The sequence below is a fragment of the Scyliorhinus torazame genome, chromosome 2, assembly GCF_047496885.1.
Source record: "Scyliorhinus torazame isolate Kashiwa2021f chromosome 2, sScyTor2.1, whole genome shotgun sequence".
Lineage (NCBI taxonomy): Eukaryota > Metazoa > Chordata > Chondrichthyes > Carcharhiniformes > Scyliorhinidae > Scyliorhinus > Scyliorhinus torazame.
This window is the reverse complement of record NC_092708.1, coordinates 399,213,153-399,233,471: the sequence shown is the minus strand read 5'-3', so window position 1 is coordinate 399,233,471 and position 20,319 is coordinate 399,213,153. Positions and strand designations below refer to the sequence as shown.

The following is a 20,319-nucleotide window of genomic DNA, read 5'->3' as shown; positions in this document are numbered from 1 at the left end:
TCTCGAGTAGTGTCGGAGAACGCCAATACCGGGGCGGTGGTAAGCTTGATCTTGAGCTCCTCCCATTCCTTCTGGTGTGCGGGCAGCCACTGGAATTCCGTAGTCTTCTTTACCAGGTGGCGAAGAGCCGTGGTGTGCGAGGCAAGGTTGGGAATAAACTTCCCCAGGAAGTTGACCATCCCGAGAAAGCGTAGCACTGCTTTCTTGTCTGCCGGCTGCGGAATGGCAGCAATAGCTGCCACTTTGTTGGCATCCGGAAGCACCCCTGACCGGGATATGTGGCCCCCCAGAAACTTTAGCTCAGTTTGGCCAAAGGAACACTTGGCTCGGTTGAGGCGCAGGCCCTCATCTCGCATCCGTGCAAAGACACGCTGGAGACGACTGATGTGCTCCTGTGGTGTGGTGGACCAGATGATGACGTCATCAACATAGACGTGCACCCTTCGATGCCCTCCATCATCTGTTCCATGATTCGATGAAACACCTCGGATGCCGAGATGATGCCAAACGGCATCCTATTGTAGCAGTATCTGCCAAAGGGAGTGTTGAAAGTGCACAGCTTCCTGCTGGATTGATCCAGCTGAATCTGCCAAAAACCCTTTGAGGCATCAAGCTTTGTAAAAATTTTAGCCCGGGCCATTTCACTCGTGATTTCTTCCCGTTTGGGTATGGGGTAGTGTTCCCTCATGTTATTGTTCAGGTCTTTCGGGTCGATGCAGATCCGGAGCTCGCCAGAGGGCTTTTTTTACGCACACCATGGAGCTGACCCATGGCGTAGGCCCGTGACCCGGGAAAGCACTCCTTGGTCCTAGAGATCCTGCTTGAGGCGGTCCTTGAGTGGTGCTGGGACTCTACGAGGTGCGTGAATGCGACCGGGGTGGCGTCCGGTTTGAGCCGTATTCTGTAAGTGTAGGGCAGTGTGCCCACGCCCTCGAAAGCCTCCTGGTTGTGGGCGAGGAGCGAGTGGAGCTACGCCCTAAAGTCTGCATCCGGGAAATCGGACGTGCCTTCGGAGTGTGTACCCGCTGAACGAGGTGGAGGATCTTGCACGCCTGTGCGCCTAGCAGAGAGTCCTTCGAGGATCCAACTATCTCAAAAGACAGTGTGGCTGTGTATGAATTGTGTGCAACCTCGAGCTGGCAGGACCCCGTGGCCGGGATGACGTTTCCGTTGTAGTTAACCAGCTGACAGCGGGATGGCCGAATCGATGGTTTGACCTTCAAGGTGTGGAAGGCTGACCATGCAATGAGATTGGCGGAGGCACCAGTGTCTAAGCGGAATGTGATTGCTGATCGGTTGACCATTAGGGTGGCACACCATTCATCGCCCGGATTAACGCTGTGCGCTGGCATCGGCTGGTGGGTCCTACTTGGGGACATCCGATTTCTGTCTATTACCGCAACGCGGAAGGGTTCCCGGTCGTCGGTATCACCGGTCTGTACGTCGTCAGGGTATGACTCGGTGTATGGAGGCTGAATGGCCCGCACGTCCGTGCGAGGCTGGCGGAATTGGGGGCATTGGCAGGTTGAGCTGCTCGACAGCAGGCAGCGTAGCGGCCCATCCTGCCACAGCGGAGGCATTGTCTAGTTTTGGCTGGACGTTGCCGCTTAAAGTGTGCGGATCCACAGTTGTCGTGGCGTCATGGCGTTCGTTGCGCCACCACGCATGCATGGTGCGGTCCTGTGTTGAGCACGCCTGCGCATCACGTCCCTCTGCGCCGACGTCCCCTCTTGGCGCTTACAAGCGTGGGAGGCCTCTGAAAGCGCGCGAAATGGCCGCCCTCGTCCGGGCCGGGAGGAACTCGATCGACTGGACCCGCTCGTCCTCGTAGGACCCCTGCCGTGCCGATTCGGCCGCCTGGAATTGGGAGTACCGGCTGGTCGCGTTTTCATGGAGGACGCAGGTTTCAATGGCGGTGGCTAGGGTGAGGCGCTTTATTTTGAGGAGCTGCTGGCATAGGGTGTCCGAGGTGACCCCAAAAACTATCTGATCCCGAATCATAGAATCGGAGGTGGCCTCACAGCCGCAGGACTGCGCGAGGATACGGAGGTGTGTCATATAAGATTGAAAAGGCTCATCCTTACCCTGCAGGCGCTGCTGGAAGAGGTACCTCTCGAAGCTCTCATTCACTTCGACGCTGAAGTGTTGCTCAAATTTTAGAAGGACCATCTTGTAGTTCATCTTGTCCTCGCCTTCCGCGAATGCCAGGGAGTTGTAGATGTGAATGGCATGTTGCCCCGCTGTGGAGAGGAGGAGGGCGATCTTCCTGGTGTCCGATGCATTCTCCCTGTCTGTGGCTTCTAAGAAGAGCTGGAAGCGCTGTTTAAACAGCTTCCAGTTGACGCCGAGATTTCCAGCGATTTTGAGCGGCTGCGGCGGGCTGATGGTGTCCATGGCGCAGGATGGCGGATCTCTGAAGAGGTGCAGGTAGGTCTCACAGTCGCTGGCGAGTTTCCAGTCCTGGTATCATGTCGTGTTGGGTGTTCCGATACACAAACGAACCAACACGGTTGTAGATGGTACAACTCTGTTTTACTATTCTGTACAATAACAACTGTTAACTTCTGGCTGTGGTTCGTACTTCACCAGTTAACCTGTGGACCCAGCCCGAGCACTATCTTAGAGAGGCACTCAGCACATGGTGTATGTCTGAGTGGCACGCTGTGAGCTCTGTGCTCTGAGCTATCTCCTGGTAGAATGAGCGGGAACTGTGGTGTTCCCTGTTTTATAGTGCGTGTGCTCTCACTGGTGATTGGCTGTAATGTTGTGTGTGTGTTGGTTGGTCCGTCTACCTGTCCATCAGTGTGTGTGTGATTGCACCATGATATGGTAATATGGATATCATGACAATGCTCACACAGTGATGTACGAAAACACACGATCCACACCTCGGGGTCAGTCTAGTGTTGGACAGAGCTGTGTGTACAAGCATGGAGACGGCTCCTATTATTGTATATATGTACCAAGTTATTAGTTAATAAATACATACAGTTAACCTACATTAGACTATGAAAACTTCATTAAGATCCACTGTGTTTGATGCAATAAAATATTTTTTAAAACAAAAAGATCCACTGGGCAGTATCCTATACACTACAACACAGTGGCAGCAAATGGAAAACCCAAAACCTTGTAAAAACGATGAGGAAAGCTAAAATCTTGCAAAACTAAAGAATTTGAAGAAACATTCTGACCTGAAGAAAAGCTCAAGAAGCAGATGTGCAGAGTTAAATCGCCAGGGAAACGCTTGAAAGCTGAAGGCAGATAGTTAAAATTCCTCACTAGGAAATCCCGGAGTGCAGAATCAGCCGGCCGAGCAAGGGTGTGTTCAAACTTTTAAATTCCAGGATGCAGCAAGTCGTGAGAAACTTTCAAAAACAGTCCAGTGGTCAGGAATTGCCTTTTTAAAAACTCAGTCGGAAAAATCCGATTCCCGAATAGGCACCTGAGCTCCCTCCAAGAGGAATGAAAATTGATTTGGCAGAATCTACTTTAAAGACGAGGAAAGGTTGGGATTTGATGCTTTTGTGACCCTAAAGCGTCGGCACTGAAACGGAGAGGCCTGCAGCGACTTGATCTACATTTTCCAAGGCTGAGCATGAGCACCAGGAATCTCACCAAAACCAGCCAGTGATTCCTGTGATATGTGATTGCTTCAAGTTTGATAAAAAAGACTCTGATAAGAAGTTAACAGATTGCGTTGTTCAGCAAGCCCGGTAGCAGATGACAAGGAATCAACGAATCATCTGCTAAATTTAAATAAGAACTCAAATGATTTAATGTTTATCCTAATCAAAGAAGCAGCAAAATCTTTGAAAGGACTAATAAGTGTGTCTAGCAGTCAGGGGAACTAATGGACACATTCATTAATGATCTATACAGGATCGCTGAAGGCTGCAAATACGGAGACCAAAAAACGGAACTTGTGAGGGATAAAATACTAGGAGTAGCAGAGACGGACTCTTGGACATGCGAAGGAAGATCTGAGTAAAAGCTAGAGATTGGGCAGTCTCAACGGGCTAAATTGCTGGCTTTGAAAGCAGACCAAGGCAGGCCAGCAGCATGGTTCAATTCCCGTACCAGCCTCCCCGAACAGGCGCCGGAATGTGGCGACTAGGGGCTTTTCACAGTAACTTCATTTGAAGCCTACTTGTGACAATAAGCGATTTTCATGTGCAGCACAGCATTATATAAGAGGAGAAAGTAAACCGTGGTACAAAGGAAACAGCACAGTCCAGTTTGTTAAATGGCACAGAAACAGGGAAATACCAGGCCAAGGTAGCAATCCCCTACCCATGCATTAGAGCGACAGTGCCAGTCATATGGAACAAAGCGCCTCCACAGGCAAGATCAATGTCCTGCAATTTCAGCCCAATGCTTTCAATGTAACAGAATTGGACACTTGGCAAACTGTGCAAAGCCAAAGTATCTAAATGCACAGAAGACCCAAAATTGGTTCAAGACTGCACACCACAAGGCGGCGCAGCCAGGCTTCTTGGGTGAGGTCAAAGATTCTGGATTTTTATGTTGGAATATGGACATTTTCGCCAATGGCCGTCTCATAAACTTTAAATTGGACACCTGGAGAGAGTGTTATGGTCCTATCGAACAAAGAAGCATGGCTGAGACCTGGCTTCGAACAACAGACAGACAAACCACTCTGTGGACCCAGAGGAATCCAACTTTTAATCACGGGAATAGTTCTGGAACCACCAAGGTATGGTGGCAAATAAATTTTGGAGCTGATGTAGATCTCCAGAAGCAACTTTTTTCTCTTGAGCAGAGATGTTTGTGTAGCCCTGAATCCCCATAAAAATGCAGAAGATGTCAAGACAACCACTGTGTTGTAAATTAGACAGAACTGCAAGTTCCTGAGAGCTCCAACAAGAAAGAGTATCCTGACTGGGACTTCAACTCTGAACTGTCGCCTCTCTTTACAGAGCATGTTTGTCCGTTTTTGTTATGGGTGTCTGAAAGCCTTCAATGGGCAGACCAACCAATCACTCAGATTATTACCACAAAGCCTCCAGTGGAAGATAGACAAGAGAGCAACCAACAACCAGAAGAGCTTAAACCTTCAGCTCCAATCACTGTTGAAGAAGTCAACATTGCGACTGCAGAGCAAATGCTGCAACCCCCAGCCAGCATGACAGTGCCACAAACGATGCTGGAATCTAGCAGCAGTCGCCCATTGCCGACAGCACACCACACAGCCAAAGGTGAGCTTACCAAAACCCATGTCCTCATAACAGGGAAGGTCATCTTGATTCACAGTGGGCATTGTGATGGCCCACACGATGAAAGAAGCGGGGAAGAACAACATGGAGATGAGCGCAGTGTTTGTCCACTCACAGACCACGTGAACCTATGAACTCAGAGACTTGAAGTGATGAGATAGAACATTACAGCGCAGTACAGGCCCTACGGCCCTCGATGTTGCGTCGACCTGTGAAACCACTGTAAAGCCCATCTACATCATCCATATGTTTATCCAATGACCATTTGAATGCCCTTAATGTTGGCGAGTCCACCACTGTTGCAGGCAGGGCATTCCACACCCTTACTACTCTCTGAGTAAAGAAGCTACCTCTGACATCTGTTCTATATCTATCTCCCCTCAATTTAAAGCTATGTCCCCTCGTGCTAGCCATCACCATCCGAGGAAAAAGGCTCTCACTGTCCACCCTGTCTAATCCTCTGATCATCTTGTACCACTTAACCTTTTTCTCTCTAACGAAAACAGCCTCAAGTCCCTCAGCCTTTCCTCATAAGATCTTCCCTCCATACCAGGCAACATTCTGGTAAATCTCCTCTGCACCCTTTCCAATGCTTCCACATCCTTCCTATAAAGCGGCGACTAGAACTGCACCAGAGTTTTGTACAGCTGCAACATGACCTCATGGCTCCGAAACTCAATCCCTCTACCAATAAAAGCTAACACACCGTACGCCTTCTTAACAACCCTATCAACCTGGGTGGCAACTTTCAGGGATCTATGAACATGGACACCGAGATCTCTCTGCTCATCCACACTACCAAGAATCTTACCATTAGCCCAATACTCTGTCTTCCTGTTATTCCTTCCAAAATGAATCACCTCACAGTTTTCTGCATTAAACTCCATTTGACACCTCTCAACCCAGCTCTGCAGCTTATCTATGTCCCTCTGTAACCTGCAACATCCTTCCGCACTGTCCACAACTCCACCGACTTTAGTGTCATCTGCAAATTTACTCACCATCCTTCTACGTCCTCCTCCAGGTCATTTATAAAAATGACAAACAGCAGTGGCCCCAAAACAGATCCTTGTGGTACTCCACTAGTAACTGGACTCCAGTCTGAACATTTCCCATCAACCACCACCCTTTGTCTTCTTCCAGCTAGCCAATTTCTGATCCAAACTGCTAAATCACCCTGAATCCCATGCCTCCGTATTTTCTGCAATAGCCTACCGTGGGGAACCTTATCAAATGCTTTACTGAAATCCATATACACCACATCAACTGCTTTACCCTCATCCACCTGTTTGGTCACCTTCTCAAAGAACTCAATAAGGTTTGTGACGCACGACCTACCCTTCACAAAACCGTGTTGACTATCCCTAATCAAATTATACCTTTCTAGATGATTATAAATCCTATCTCTTATAAACCTTTCCAAGACTTTGCCCACACAGAAGTAAGGCTCACCGGTCTATAGTTACCGGGGTTGTCTCTACTCTCCTTCTTGAACAAGGGGACAACATTTGCTATCCTCCAGTCTTGCACTATTCCTGTAGACAATGACGACATAAAGATCGAAGCCAAAGGCTCGGCAATCTCCTCCCGAGCTTCCCAGAGAATCCTAGGATAAATACCATCCGGCCCAGGGGACTTATCTATTTTCACACTTTCCAGAATTACTAACACCTCCTCCTTATGAACCTCAAGCCCTTCTAGTCTAGTAGCCTGTATCTCAGTATTCTCATCGACAACATTGTCTTTTCCCTGTGTGAATACTGACGAAAAATATTAATTTAGCACCTCTCCTATCTCCTCGGACTCCACGCACAACTTCCCACTACTGTCCTTGACTGGCCCTACTCTTACCCTAGTCATTCTTTTATTCCTGACATACCTATAGAAAGCTTTAGGGTTATCCTTGATCCTACCTGCCAAAGACTTCTCGTGTTCCCTCCTGGCTCCTCTTAGCTCTCTCTCTTTAGGTCCTTCCTAGCTAACTTGTAACTCTCGAGCGCCCTAACTGAATCTTCCACGTCTCATCTTTACATAAGCCGCCTCCTTCCTCTTGACAAGTGATTCAACTACTTTAGTAAACCACGGTTCCCTCGCTCGACCACTTCCTCCCTGCCTGACAGGTACATACTTTTCAAGGACACGCAGTAGCTGTTCCTTGAACAAGCTCTACATTTCAATTGTGCCCATATCCTGCAGTTTCCTTCTCCATCCTATGCATCCAATGTCTTGCCTCATCGCATCATAATTGCCTTTCCCCCAGATATAACTCTTGCCCTGCGGTATATACCTATCCCTTTCCATCGCTAAAGTAAACGTAACCGAATTGTGGTCACCATCTCCAAAGTGCTCACCTACCTCCAAATCTAACACCTGTCCTGGTTCATTGCCCAGTACCAAATTCAATGTGGCCTCGCCTCTTGTTGGCCTATCTACATACTGTGTCAGGAAACCCTCCTGCACACATTGGATAAAAATGGACCCATCTAACGTACTCGAACTATAGCGTTTCCAGTCAATATTTGGAAAGTTAAAGCCCCTCATAACAACTACCCTGTTACTTTCGCTCCTATCCAGAATCATCTTTGCAATCCTTTCCTCTACATCGCTGGAACTTTTCGGAGGCCTATAGAAAACTCCCAGCAGGGTGACCTCTCCTTTCCTGTTTCTAACCTCAGCCCATACTACCTCAGTAGACGAGTCCTCATCAAACGCCCTTTCTGCCACCGTAATACTTTCTTTGATAAACAATGCCATCCCTCCCCCTCTTTTACCACCTTCCCTGACTGAAAGCTTACTGAAATATCTAAAACCCGGAACCTGCAACAACCATTCCTGTCCCTGCTCTAACCATGTCTCCGAAATGGCCACAACATCGAAGTCCCAGGTACCAACCCATGCCGCAAGTTCACCCACCTTATTCCGGATGTTCCTGGTGTTGAAGTAAACACACTTTAAACCACCTTCCTGCCTGCCGGTACACTCCTGCAACCTTGAAACCTTACTCATGACCTCACTACTCTCAACCTCCTGTATACTGGAGCTACAATTCAGGTTCCCACCCCCCTGCTGAATTAGTTTAAACCCTCCCGAATAGCATTAGCAAATTTCCCCCCCAGGATATTGGTACCCCTCTGGTCCAGGTGTAGACCATCCCGTTTGTAGAGGTCCCACCTACCCCAGAATGAACCCCAATTATCCAGGTATCTGAATCCCTCCCTGCTGCACCATCCCTGTAGCCACGTGTTCAACTGCTCTCTCTCCCTATTCCTCGTCTCGCTAGCACGTGGCACGGGTAACAACCCAGAGATAATAACTCTGTTTGTTCTAGCTCTAAGTTTCCACCCTAGCTCCCTGAATTCCTGCCTTACATCCCTATCCCTTTTCCTACCTATGTCGTTGGTGCCTATGTGGACCACGACTTGGGGCTGCTCCCCCTCCCCCTTAAGGATCCCGAAAACACGATCCGAGATGGGGGTAAGAATAATGATGTCAATGCAAGGGATAAACTAGAATAACTTGAAATTCTTTGGATAAAGAATTGGTTTGGGGGCTGTTGTTGGGGGAGGGGGGGGGGGTGGGGGAGGGAGGTGTGGTATAAGGGTCTGGCACATAAATGGTTAGCAGGGGACTGAGTACAGTGCCACACACACAGCAATGTAAGAGACCAGATGCCCCACCCCTAGGTGTCAGTCTGATGTTGGACAGAGCTCTGTGCACAGGCAAGCATGGAGACCGCTCCCATCTTGCTCCCTTCACTGTATATGTGAATGAAGAACTTGTTGTATGAGGAACGGTTGAGGACTCTGGGTTTTTACTCATTGGAGTTTAGAAGGATGAGGGGGGATCTTATTGAAACTTACAGGATACTAGGAGGCCTGGATAGAGTGGATATGGAGAGGATGTTTCCACTTGTCGGAAAAATAGAACCAGAGGACACCATCTCAGACTAAAGGGACGATCCTTTAAAACCGAGATGAGGAGGAATTTCTTCAGCCAGAGGGTGGTGAATCTGTGGAACACTTTGCCGCAGAAGGCTGTGGAGGCCAATTCACTGAGTGTCTTTAAGACAGAGATAGATAGGTTCTTGATTAATAAGGGGATCAGGGGTTATGGGGAGAAGGCAGGAGAATGGGGATGAGAAACATATCAGCCATGATTGAATAGTAGAGCAGACTCGATGGGCCGAATGTCCTAATTCTGCTCCTCTGTCTTATGTGTACATAGTTCTTGCAGTTAATAAATACATACAGTTAACCTACTTGAGACCTACTGAACGCTTAGAGTGTATTTTGTCGATGTATTTTGTTGATTATTCTTTTTGTCTAATGTGTACGTTCCCTTGGCTGCAGAAAAATGCTTTTCACTGTACTATGGTACATGTGACAATAAGGGCAGCACGGTAGCATAGTGGTTAGCACAATTGCTTCACAGCTCCAGGGTCCCAGGTTCGATTCCGGCTTGGGTCACTGTCTGTGCGGAGTCTGCACATCCTCCCCGTGTCTGCGTGGGTTTCCTCCGGGTGCTCCGGTTTCCTCCCACAGTCCAAAGATGTGCAGGTTAGGTGGATTGGCCATGATAAATTGCCCTTAGTGTCCTAAATTGCCCTTAGTGTTGGGTTGGGTTATGGGGATGGGGTGGAGGTGTTGGCCTTGGGTGGGGTGCTCTTTCCAAGAGCCGGTGCAGACTCGATGGGCCGAATGGCTTCTTTCTGCACTGTAAATTCTATGATAATCTATGAAATCAATCAATTGTGGAAGGGTCATCTGGACTCGAGACGTTAACTCTGTTTCTCTCCACAGCTGTTCTCAGACCTGATGAGCTTTTCCAGCATTTTCTGCTTTTATTGCCCTACAACTGTGACTAAATTGATTTCAGATTCCATTATAGGGTAGTGTACAGGGAGGCAGTGAGTGAGATTAAATGGATGGGTAGAATTTGTTTTTTTAATTCTGTGGTTTAGTAATTGCGGGGCTGGAATGACGTGCCCATATCCAAGGCACTTCTGCAGAGCTCATATTATCCATTTCAAACTGCAGCGTGACCTGAATTGGAAACTATCCGTGTAATTGACCTGCGCTATTACCCAACAGAAAGCACAACAGCCAGGTGGTTCTGTGGCAACAGATGAGCTTGTGTCTTGAGAAACATGCCTATGTGACCCCTCTCTCAGATTGTAAAATAAGGGGAACTTATTTTTTCCACCCCTCTGTCTCTGTCTTTAGCACAGCTCCTACCGGTGTGTCATTCCCATGCTCTACTCAACACCCCTTGCAGCTGACGCTGGGAAAACGAGGAGTGGAATATGAAATGTAGGGATTTGTAAACTGAAATGAACCAAGCCTCCTCCATCATTCCATTTAATATTTTTGTTGAGTGTAAAGATGGTTTAAGTACATGGCCCTAATCATTTTGTTTTTGCGCAGCTATGAATGCCCTGTAACCTAAAGAGGTCAGCTTGAAGAGATCCTGTGTGGGAACGTTTGAGTTGTTGCAAGCCTGCCCCCCCCCCCACCCCCCGTTCCCCACTGAAAGCACTGACGATGATTGTGATACTGTTGCAGGGTGCTCTTTACTAATTTTCCCAAGTAACTATTCTCCATGGGTGAGAAGAGACAATATTATTCAACCATGAGGACCATCACAGCCAAACACAATTCTGTCTTCACCTGTCATTCACTTGCTGTGAGAGGGCATTGGATAGTGATCTTGGTTGGTGGATACTGATACAAGGGGAACCTTTTTCCCCCCTCCCTACACTGCTGGAGGTGTTGTCTTTCAATGACACGTTTTGGATAAGTGTCATAGACTCCACAGCACTAATTATCTAAGGAAGGGAATTCTCTCCAGTGTTCTAGGTAGTATTTATCCCTCAACAAACGCCTCGAAATAGATTATCTAGGCATTGTCACATTGTTGCTTGGGGGAGTTTTCTGTGCCCAAATTGGCTTTCCCACTTCCTACAACATTCAAAAAGGCTTCATTCGCTTTTGCACATTTTGGGATGCTGTGAAGCTGTAAAAACAAGCTGCAGAAATACAATTCTTCTTCAATACTGAGACCAGCTAAATCATGGCTTGAACCGGGCCCCTCCTGATCTGCCGTACTGAACATTAACTCCCTGAGGGGGAGCTTCCGCGCGAGACTGTTAACCGTCAATGATTACATTGCTCGTACTTTCCATTGCAGCAGAGAGCCTTCACTGAGATATTCCGTGACGATTCAGCCTCGCCTGCTAACCAGCGGACATCTGTGCAGCTCACCACGCCCATGTTCAAAATGGCCATCCGTTTCCCAATCCCAGACCTTCGGTCTGACCAGGAAAGAGGACCCTGGTTCAAGAAATCGCTACAAAAGGAGGTTCTGCATTTGGAATTCAGCGAGGCAGAATTTAAGACTGAATTCTTCGGGAGTTTATCCCATGAGCTGCTCAAACTAGAACTCACTTTTAAGGAACTGCTTGGTGAGTTGAATAGCTTTTATTGTTACTTTATTATGACTTTTATATTATTCAACGTCTTGGGATGTGATAGGGTAATGGTGATGTTACTGGACTAATGTGGAGGGATTGGCTAAATTCAAACCCCACCATGACAGATTAACAACTTATTTTGCATGATGTACCCTCTGTCCATTGTTTTTTGTGGCGATAGAAGGTTATTTTCCCCTAATCTTCAGTGTTTGCCCCTCCACCTGCAATTCCCCCCCCCCAAACTTGCTCACTGATATCCCCCATGGGAAGGACCATGGTCTAATACCAGGATTAGACATGGCTGGGATGTCTCCACATCTGCATAGTCTGTCTTCATTCACCGTGCAGACAAAGTACGAGCGGAATGCTGGAACCCATGGCACTATATCTCAGCAGAAGGACAGAGAACATTAGCGAGAGGGATGGGAATGCTGGCTGTAATGATACAGCAATATTGTGGATTGTACTGAGTGCTTGACGGTCTTTTCGTTATCTCAGGTAAATTCCAGGAGGACCCCGCAACACCACCATTCACCTTTTTTAAAGTTTCACATTGTGCTGATGGAGACATGTCGACATCCGACAGCGGGAAGTTTGATTGGCCAAGGCAGGTAACACTATGTTTCCCTCATTACAACTGTGCGTGCACTTCAAAGGTATTTCATTGGCTGCAAAATACTCCAGGACGTGCTGGGAATGGGAAAGGTGCAAATTATTTCTTCCTTCTAGTACGAGATGATAATCTTCAAAACTTGGACGGCAAAATTCAATTCTACCATTTGGAATGTATGGAATCTGTAACCGAGATCCTTTCTCTTTTTTTTAATTAATTTAGGGTGCCCAAATCAATTTATCCAATGAAGGGGCAATTCAGCGCGGCCAATCCCCCCACCCTGCACACCTTTGTGTTGTGGGGGTGAGACCTGCCCAGACACAGGGAGAATGGGCAAACTCCACACGGACACTGACCCAGAGCCGGGATCGAACCTGGGAACTCGGCGCCGTGAGGCAGTCGTGTGAAACACTGCGCCACTGTGCTGCCCCGCGATCCTTTCTCTATTCCTCCCAATTAGTTCCCCATTTTTTTTCTCCATCATTAACTGAGAAAACTTGTTTGTGCTAAGGATCACCAAGCGGGAAAGGACAGAGAAAGGTACATGGGCTACCTTGCCTAGACGTCCAAGATGGCGCCGGAGCGACGCGACTCCCTGCGAGCTCTCCCCAACAGATCCACTTTTTACTTAACTTATACTCGTTCTAACCTTTTAAAATTTAATTCTAAGACTAACATTATTACTAACCTCTTTTCCCTATTATGTATTTTCTTTTATTCCCTTTTCTTCCCATGTACTTAATGATCTGTTGAGCTGCTCACAGAAAAATACTTTTCACTGTACCTCGGTACACGTGACAATAAACCAATCCAATCCAAGATAAAAATCAAAGTCCAGAAAATCTCAGGTTTTCAAAGACGAGAACAAGATACAAACTACTCTTTTGCGGAGAGGAATCAATTCTAAATGGAGAACTGAGTTCATGGCCTGAAGTTGATGAACTCAATGGCGAGTCCGAAGAAGATGAGATGCTGTTCCTCCAGCTTGCATTGTTCTTCACTGACGCCAGTCTGAATCTTATTCGCATGATTTTGATTTCAGACCATGCTGGCCTTTATTCTGCTATTAACGCCTACTCTGAATGAATGCTTTTTGTCTTTAATACTATCATTGCCACTCCCTTTGCCTTGGTTCCATCATATCTTTGTAATTTAATCTGTCCTGCCCTCTAAGTTGTCCTTGACCTCTTTTTCTCTATCCTTTTTACAACAGGATAATTCTGATCACATTCCTACCTCTCTTCTGCTCCAAAGAAGAGTTATATAGGACTCAAAGCATTAACTCGGTTTCTCTCTCCACAGATGCTGCCAGACCTGCTGAGTTTTTCCAGCATTTTCTGATTTTAATTCAGATCTCCAGCACCCACGATATTTTGTTTTTATTTTACACGTCCGAGCATTAGATGTTCAGACATGGGCACAGCACCATGGAGCGACGGTCCATTCAAGTGAAGTGATAGTGGAGCCAGGGCTAGAAATCTTGATGTGAGTTACAGCAACAGGCCCTTTGGCTCAACAGCTCCATGGCTGGCTCTGCACAAGTCTCCTCCCACCTGACTTTATCTACCTCTATTTACTTTCCCTGTTAAATTGCTTCTAAAAATGCTACAAGTGATTTTATTTACTGCTTTGAAGCGAATGGAGACTTTAATAACAATAACATGCATTTATAAAGCATCTTTAACATATTCAAAGCATCCCAAGGCACTTAGCAAGGGTGTTGCCAGACAAATATTTGACACTCAGCCATATATTAGGACATTGTCCAAAGAGAGAGATTTTAAGCACTGTCTTAAAAGAAGAGCGAGGTAGAGCGTGTAAGAAAAGAATTCCAGAACTGAAGGCTCTGTGTGACCACTAAGATCAGGACTTTGCAGTGGATGTGGCAGCGAGCTTCCTCTGGAGTGTTGGGGCACACCTCTACCTCCATTTGCTTCAAAGTCATTGGAGATTTGACGCTCTGCTTCTCTACGCTGTTCCTATGTCATGGTCTTAGATATGCCTGCACCTTGTTACCACAACGCACAATTGACATTGAATGTATGCTTACTCTGTATTGATGCTATGGGGGCTTTTGTCACTAGAGTTGTATTGAAGGTGAACCCAACAGCGGTGCATTCCATCTTGGAGCGAATAACAACAGAGGAGGAGGAACCTGGAAGTCATTTACTGGAGGATGAAGAGGGCGGGAACCATTCCCTGAAAGATGTTTGTGATTTGGGAAAGCAGGAACCCTCGCCTTTCTCCTCACGAAGAGTGATGTATGAAAATGAGGAGGTGAGAGAGCTCTTCATGCGTATTTCGGGGACGTGGAAATCTTTGTATCCAATCCTGTGATATTTCACCATCACTGATATGTTTGTTATGGCACAAGCTAAATTCCAGGGAGAGGCACTACATTTAGAAGGAATTGGTAGATGTTGAGTCTGGAGAAGGGGGTGTAGATAGCCTGGGTCACATTGTGATCCAAAAAGACGAGGTGTTGGGTGTCTTAAAAAATATTAAGGTAGATAAGTCCCCAGGGCCTGATGGGATCTACCCCAGAATATTGAAGGAGGCTGGAGAGGAAATTGCTGAGGCCTTGACAGAAATCTTTGGATCCTCGCTGTCTTCAGGGGATGTCCCGGAGGACTGGAGAATAGCCAATGTTGTTCCTCTGTTTAAGAAGGGTGGCAGGGATAATCCCGGGAACTACAGGCCGGTGAGCCTTACTTCAGTGGTAGGGAAATTACTGGAGAGAATTCTTTGAGACAGGATCTACTCCCATTTGGAAGCAAATGGACGTATTAGTGAGAGGCAGCACGGTTTTGTGAAGGGGAGGTCGTGTCTCACTAACTTGATAGAGTTTTTCGAGGAGGTCACTAAGATGATTGATGCAGGTAGGGCAGTAGATGTTGTCTATATGGACTTCAGTAAGGCCTTTGACAAGGTCCCTCATGGTAGACTAGTACAAAAGGTGAAGTCACACGGGATCAGGGGTGAACTGGCAAGGTGGATACAGAACTGGCTAGGCCATAGAAGGCAGAGGGTAGCAATGGAGGGATGCTTTTCTAATTGGAGGGCTGTGACCAGTGGTGTTCCACAGGGATCAGTGCTGGGACCTTTGCTCTTTGTAGTATATATAAATGATTTGGAGGAAAATGTAACTGGTCTGATTAGTAAGTTTGCAGACGACACAAAGGTTGGTGGAATTGCGGATAGCGATGAGGACTGTCTGAGGATACAGCAGGATTTAGATTGTCTGGAGACTTGGGCGGAGAGATGGCAGATGGAGTTTAACCTGGACAAATGTGAGGTAATGCATTTTGGAAGGGCTAATGCAGGTAGGGAATATACAGTGAATGGTAGAACCCTCGAGTATTGAAAGTCAAAGAGATCTAGGAGTACAGGTCCACAGATCACTGAAAGGGGCTACACAGGTGGAGAAGGTAGTCAAGAAGGCATACGGCATGCTTGCCTTCATTGGCCGGGGCATTGAGTATAAGAATTGGCAAGTCATGTTGCAGCTGTATAGAACCTTAGTTAGGCCACACTTGGAGTATAGTGTTCAATTCTGGTCGCCACACTACCAGAAGGATGTGGAGGCTTTAGAGAGGGTGCAGAAGAGATTTACCAGAATGTTGCCTGGTATGGAGGGCATAAGCTATGAGGAGCGATTGAATAAACTCGGTTTGTTCTCACTGGAACGAAGGAGGTTGAGGGGCGACCTGATAGAGGTATACAAAATTATGAGGGGCATAGACAGAGTGGATAGTCAGAGGCTTTTCCCCAGGGTAGAGGGGTCAATTACTAGGGGGCATAGGTTTAAGGTGAGAGGGGCAAAGTTTAGAGTAGATGTACGAGGCAAGTTTTTTACGCAGAGGGTAGTGGGTGCCTGGAACTCACTACCGGAGGAGGTAGTGGAAGCAGGGACGATAGGGACATTTAAGGGGCATCTTGACAAATATATGAATAGGATGGGAATAGAAGGATATGGACCCAGGAAGTGTAGAAGATTGTAGTTTAGTCGGGCAGTATGGTCTGCACGGGCTTGGAGGCCGAAGGGCCTGTTCCTGTGCTGTACATTTCTTTGTTCTTTGTTCTTTGAACACTTCATTCATCAAGGTGTAGGAAATCATACAAGGGAATGGACCACTTTACATTTCGGGCACCCAGATTAGTGTTGAGTATTTCAGAGGAATAAGATGCAAAGTGAAGCTCTTTCTATGCTGCCCCATCAAACTGACCCCGGACAAGGGTAACACAAGTTAGATAGAGAGTAAAACTCCCTCTTCGCTGTCCCATCAAGCACTCCCATGACAGGTGCAGTACAATTTAGGTAGTGAATGAGTGTGCCTCAGGAACTTGTTTCCTGCTGCATCAGTTTGACGTCTTCAGTTTCACACACCAGCTTCCTCGTGACTTTTGTAAATTAGCGTGGCAATTTGAAATAGCCGCGGGTTACTTCACAGCTAATGACACGAAAGATCACAACATCATCAGACGTTTTAATAGCAGTGTGGTCCATTCACTTGTGATACATCTAGAAATGCTGACTTCAACACCGTATGATGCCTTAAAGCAAGGCGACTTGTAACACTAGGAAACTGTCAGCAACTGGGTGTTGCATCTTGCCAACATCGTATGGGAAGCGGGTGTAGTTTAAAAACTGGTATAGGTCCACAGGGCCCTAATGCTATTTGTCTCACTGGATCAGTGTGCTCTCTGCAGATGGTGATGCCAGGGGATCAGTTCGAAATGGGGCAATTCCAGGATAAAACCATAAGCACCTCCCACTACGTACTGGAACTGATGTTACCTAATATCAACCTTACACTGCCAAACAAGGCGTTCTATGAGAAGGTGTATAACAGGCGAGTCCAATGTCTCTCCCTAGGTTGTGATTTCAGCTTTTACCTTTGCTTCTCAGTTCTCCATTCCTCATGTTGGGGTACAGCATCCTTGTTAATTTCATATTTATTCATTCTCGAGATGTGGCAAGGCTCAACCCAAGTGCAAGCTGAGCAGGACAGTCAACCATGTTGGAGTCACATTCAGCCCAGATTGAGGTTTCCTTACCCACCGAATAGTAGTGAACCAGTTGGGCTTTAATGCCAATCTGTCTGCCTCATGGTCACTTTTACTGATACCAACTTTTAAGCTGTGGATTTTTAAAACTAAATTTAAATTCTCAAGCTGACATTCACTCCATTCCACTGGACTGTTAATCTGGCCTCCAGATTACTGGTACAGTGCCATAACCACCACATTACTGTGCCCCCATGTTCTTGCTAATGTTGGAGGTGAGGTCTTAAAACCCCCCAAAAAATCCACTTTATTTTTTTGTTTTATTTCAGTTTTACTGTGAATTAGATTTTAATTATTTGGTTTGTAACACCATGGTTTATCAGCAGCTGTTACTGTCTGCATGAACTGTTTTGTTGCACTTTCTGCCTTTGTTTCAGTGAATTGAATCGGAAGGCTGTGACTTCAAGGGACCTGACCTCGTACTTTAGTGCTGAGTGGGTGCTGCAATGTCAAAGGTGCCACACTTTGAACATAAGAAATAGCAGCAGGTGTGGCACTTCAAGCCTGCTGCACCATTGCATCATCATGGCTGCCTCAAATCCACTTTCCTAACACCCCCTCTATGTTTCTCGATTCCTTGAGACCCAAAATATGTCTGTCTCAGCCTTAAATATACTCACTGGCGAAGCACCCATAACCCTCTGGGGTAGACACTTCCAAAACTTCACAATCCCCTTAGTGAAGAAATTGCTACTTAACTCTGTCCTAAATGATCGTCCCCTCATCCCGAAGCTGTACCCCATAGATTCGCTAGCCAGGGGTCACAACCTCTCGGTTACTGCCCTATCGGGCATTAAACTGATGTGCCATCGTCCTGTTCTGGTTGATGTTAAAAATCCAATGGCCCTCTTGTGAGCTGCAGTTTTCCTTGATTACAAGGCAACATTCGGTCCAGAACCAGGATTATCTCGAATGCTTTTATGTCAGTTCATACTGTGTACAAATTAACTGTTGTGTCTGTTAACACACACCAGTGGCTACACTTAAGAACATGGATTATGAAGTGCCTAGGGATAACCTGAGGGTGCGATAAGGCACTGTGACAATACCAGTTCTATCTTTCCCTCAGATAATTTGTTTATATGCTATTCATTACTCTTTATTGCAGAATAAATAATGATTTGTTACTATGGGAACCTGCTGCCCCATCTCCTGTTGAGACCGTTGAAAACGTTACTTATGGGGTTGGGCTGTCTGTGGCCAGCCAGTTAATCAATGCGTTCGGCAAAGAGAGTCTTACTCAGCTCAAGTCGACACTCCTCCAGGACGGTACAGTATTGCACTGCCCTTCATACTATTGTAAATGTGACCATGTAACTCTCACCATGAGCTAAAGGAGGCAGGAAGGCTGAGTGTATTCTGCATACTTGAGTGCTCTTTGCTTCTCGCATTGCTGTAATAGAATGTTGCTTCATGTCTCCACATCCCGCACTATGAATGCCATTGGAAATTACACTATAATACTGCTATTAAAAGAAGCCAAGATTGTTCATGGAATACAGGTGGTTAATAGGTGATACTAGCAGCATTGTAAATTGGGAGGGATTTTGACAAAGTGAATTGGGAGAAACTGTTGCCAGTGACAGGAGTATTGGTAACCAGAGCACTCTGTAATGAATGTAGGAATTTCAGAAATATTTTATTCCATTTATTTGGTACAGGAAGGGTTAGCAGTCTGGGTGAATGTGCGTGTGTGTGACTGCTTCAGTGGGGTTTTTAAAGAATCCTGGTTTGAAAGATAGCAAGGCTTTGTGGAGCCAGAAGTAAAGTTAAAGCATCGTAAAAGTTTGGGCTAATGGATTTTTATTGAGATTAAGAGGGTTCACTGCGGAATAGGTAACTCTATTGTGTTCGGTTTAGTAAGATGATGTAGTTAATGGAAGGGACCCGGGGTTGAAGCAGTCAGGTGTTGAGGTTCCGAGTTAGCCTGGGGGTGGAAAGCAAGCTAAGAAGCAGTTTCTGAAGGAATACAGCCAGAGATTCTGCATTGTTCTGACCGGGTGTTGCAGGCAGTCTCAAAGGATCTCTCTTTCTCAAAGTGAAGTGCCCAAGGCTCATCTTCTCAGCCAATTTTCCTCAGCCTGCTAACAGTATTTAAAAGTGGATTGGGATCCAGACGGTTTTGTTGTTTGAGTGGGAATAAAGATCGCAGTTAATGGCTATTGTGTCACTGCATTGATTAGCATTGTTTAAGGTGCAATTGTAAGCTCTTGTGTGATGTTAATATTTTAATACAGTTTTAGTAATAAGGTTTGTTTTAATATACCAAATCTCTATTTGTGCATGGAGTCACTCCTGGAGTGAGGTATCCTTTCCTCACAGTCTTACAACTTACAAAATCTTGGCCACTCTTGGGGTTTGGGCTGAGATGGTAATAACTCTGATTTCAGTTAATTGGATAAAAATCTGCGTGAGGGGTGAGGAATGAGGAGAAATGATTTTGTGATCTGGAACGCTCAGCCTGAATGGGTAGTGGAAGCAGATTCCGGAGGAACTTTCAAAAGTCAATTTGATGAATACTCGAAGGAAACAAAATACAGGACTATGGCGAAAGAGCAAGGGAATGAGACCAATCGAAGAGCTCTTTCAAAGAGCTGCCATGATCCCAATGGGCCAAATGGCCTCCTTTGATACAAGATTCCCAGCACCACCACCACAGGGCAATTAGCGATGGGCATTGAAAATGTGGCCCAGCCAGAGGGAGTGCCCACATCCCAGGGAAGAATTCTTTAAACAGTCTATGATTCTGTCAAACATTCTAATATGCAAGCAGTGTGCCAAGAGGGAAAGAAGGGAGTGATTGGCCTGTCGATGAGGCTAGACAGGACTGGAAATACAATGGTGAGAAACAGAAAGACACGTTAATGTTTGGGTTTCCACCTTGGTATCGTGCTTTTTCTCGTTTCACGTGCTGCCTGGGCCATTCCCACATT

At 46.4% G+C, this 20,319-nt stretch overlaps 1 protein-coding gene across 2 annotated transcripts in view; it reads left to right on the top strand.

The window, feature by feature from the left end:
• LOC140406316 (autophagy-related protein 2 homolog B-like) overlaps positions 1-20,319 on the top strand; it is a 226,651-nt gene that overhangs the window by 47,951 nt on the left and 158,381 nt on the right. For both annotated transcript variants that reach the window (XM_072494440.1, XM_072494434.1), the window contains exons 15-19: positions 11,424-11,697; positions 12,205-12,313; positions 14,404-14,596; positions 17,030-17,172; positions 18,495-18,655. In XM_072494440.1, coding sequence (XP_072350541.1) covers positions 11,424-11,697; positions 12,205-12,313; positions 14,404-14,596; positions 17,030-17,172; positions 18,495-18,655 — 880 coding nt within the window. The remainder of the gene's footprint in view (positions 1-11,423; positions 11,698-12,204; positions 12,314-14,403; positions 14,597-17,029; positions 17,173-18,494; positions 18,656-20,319) is intronic.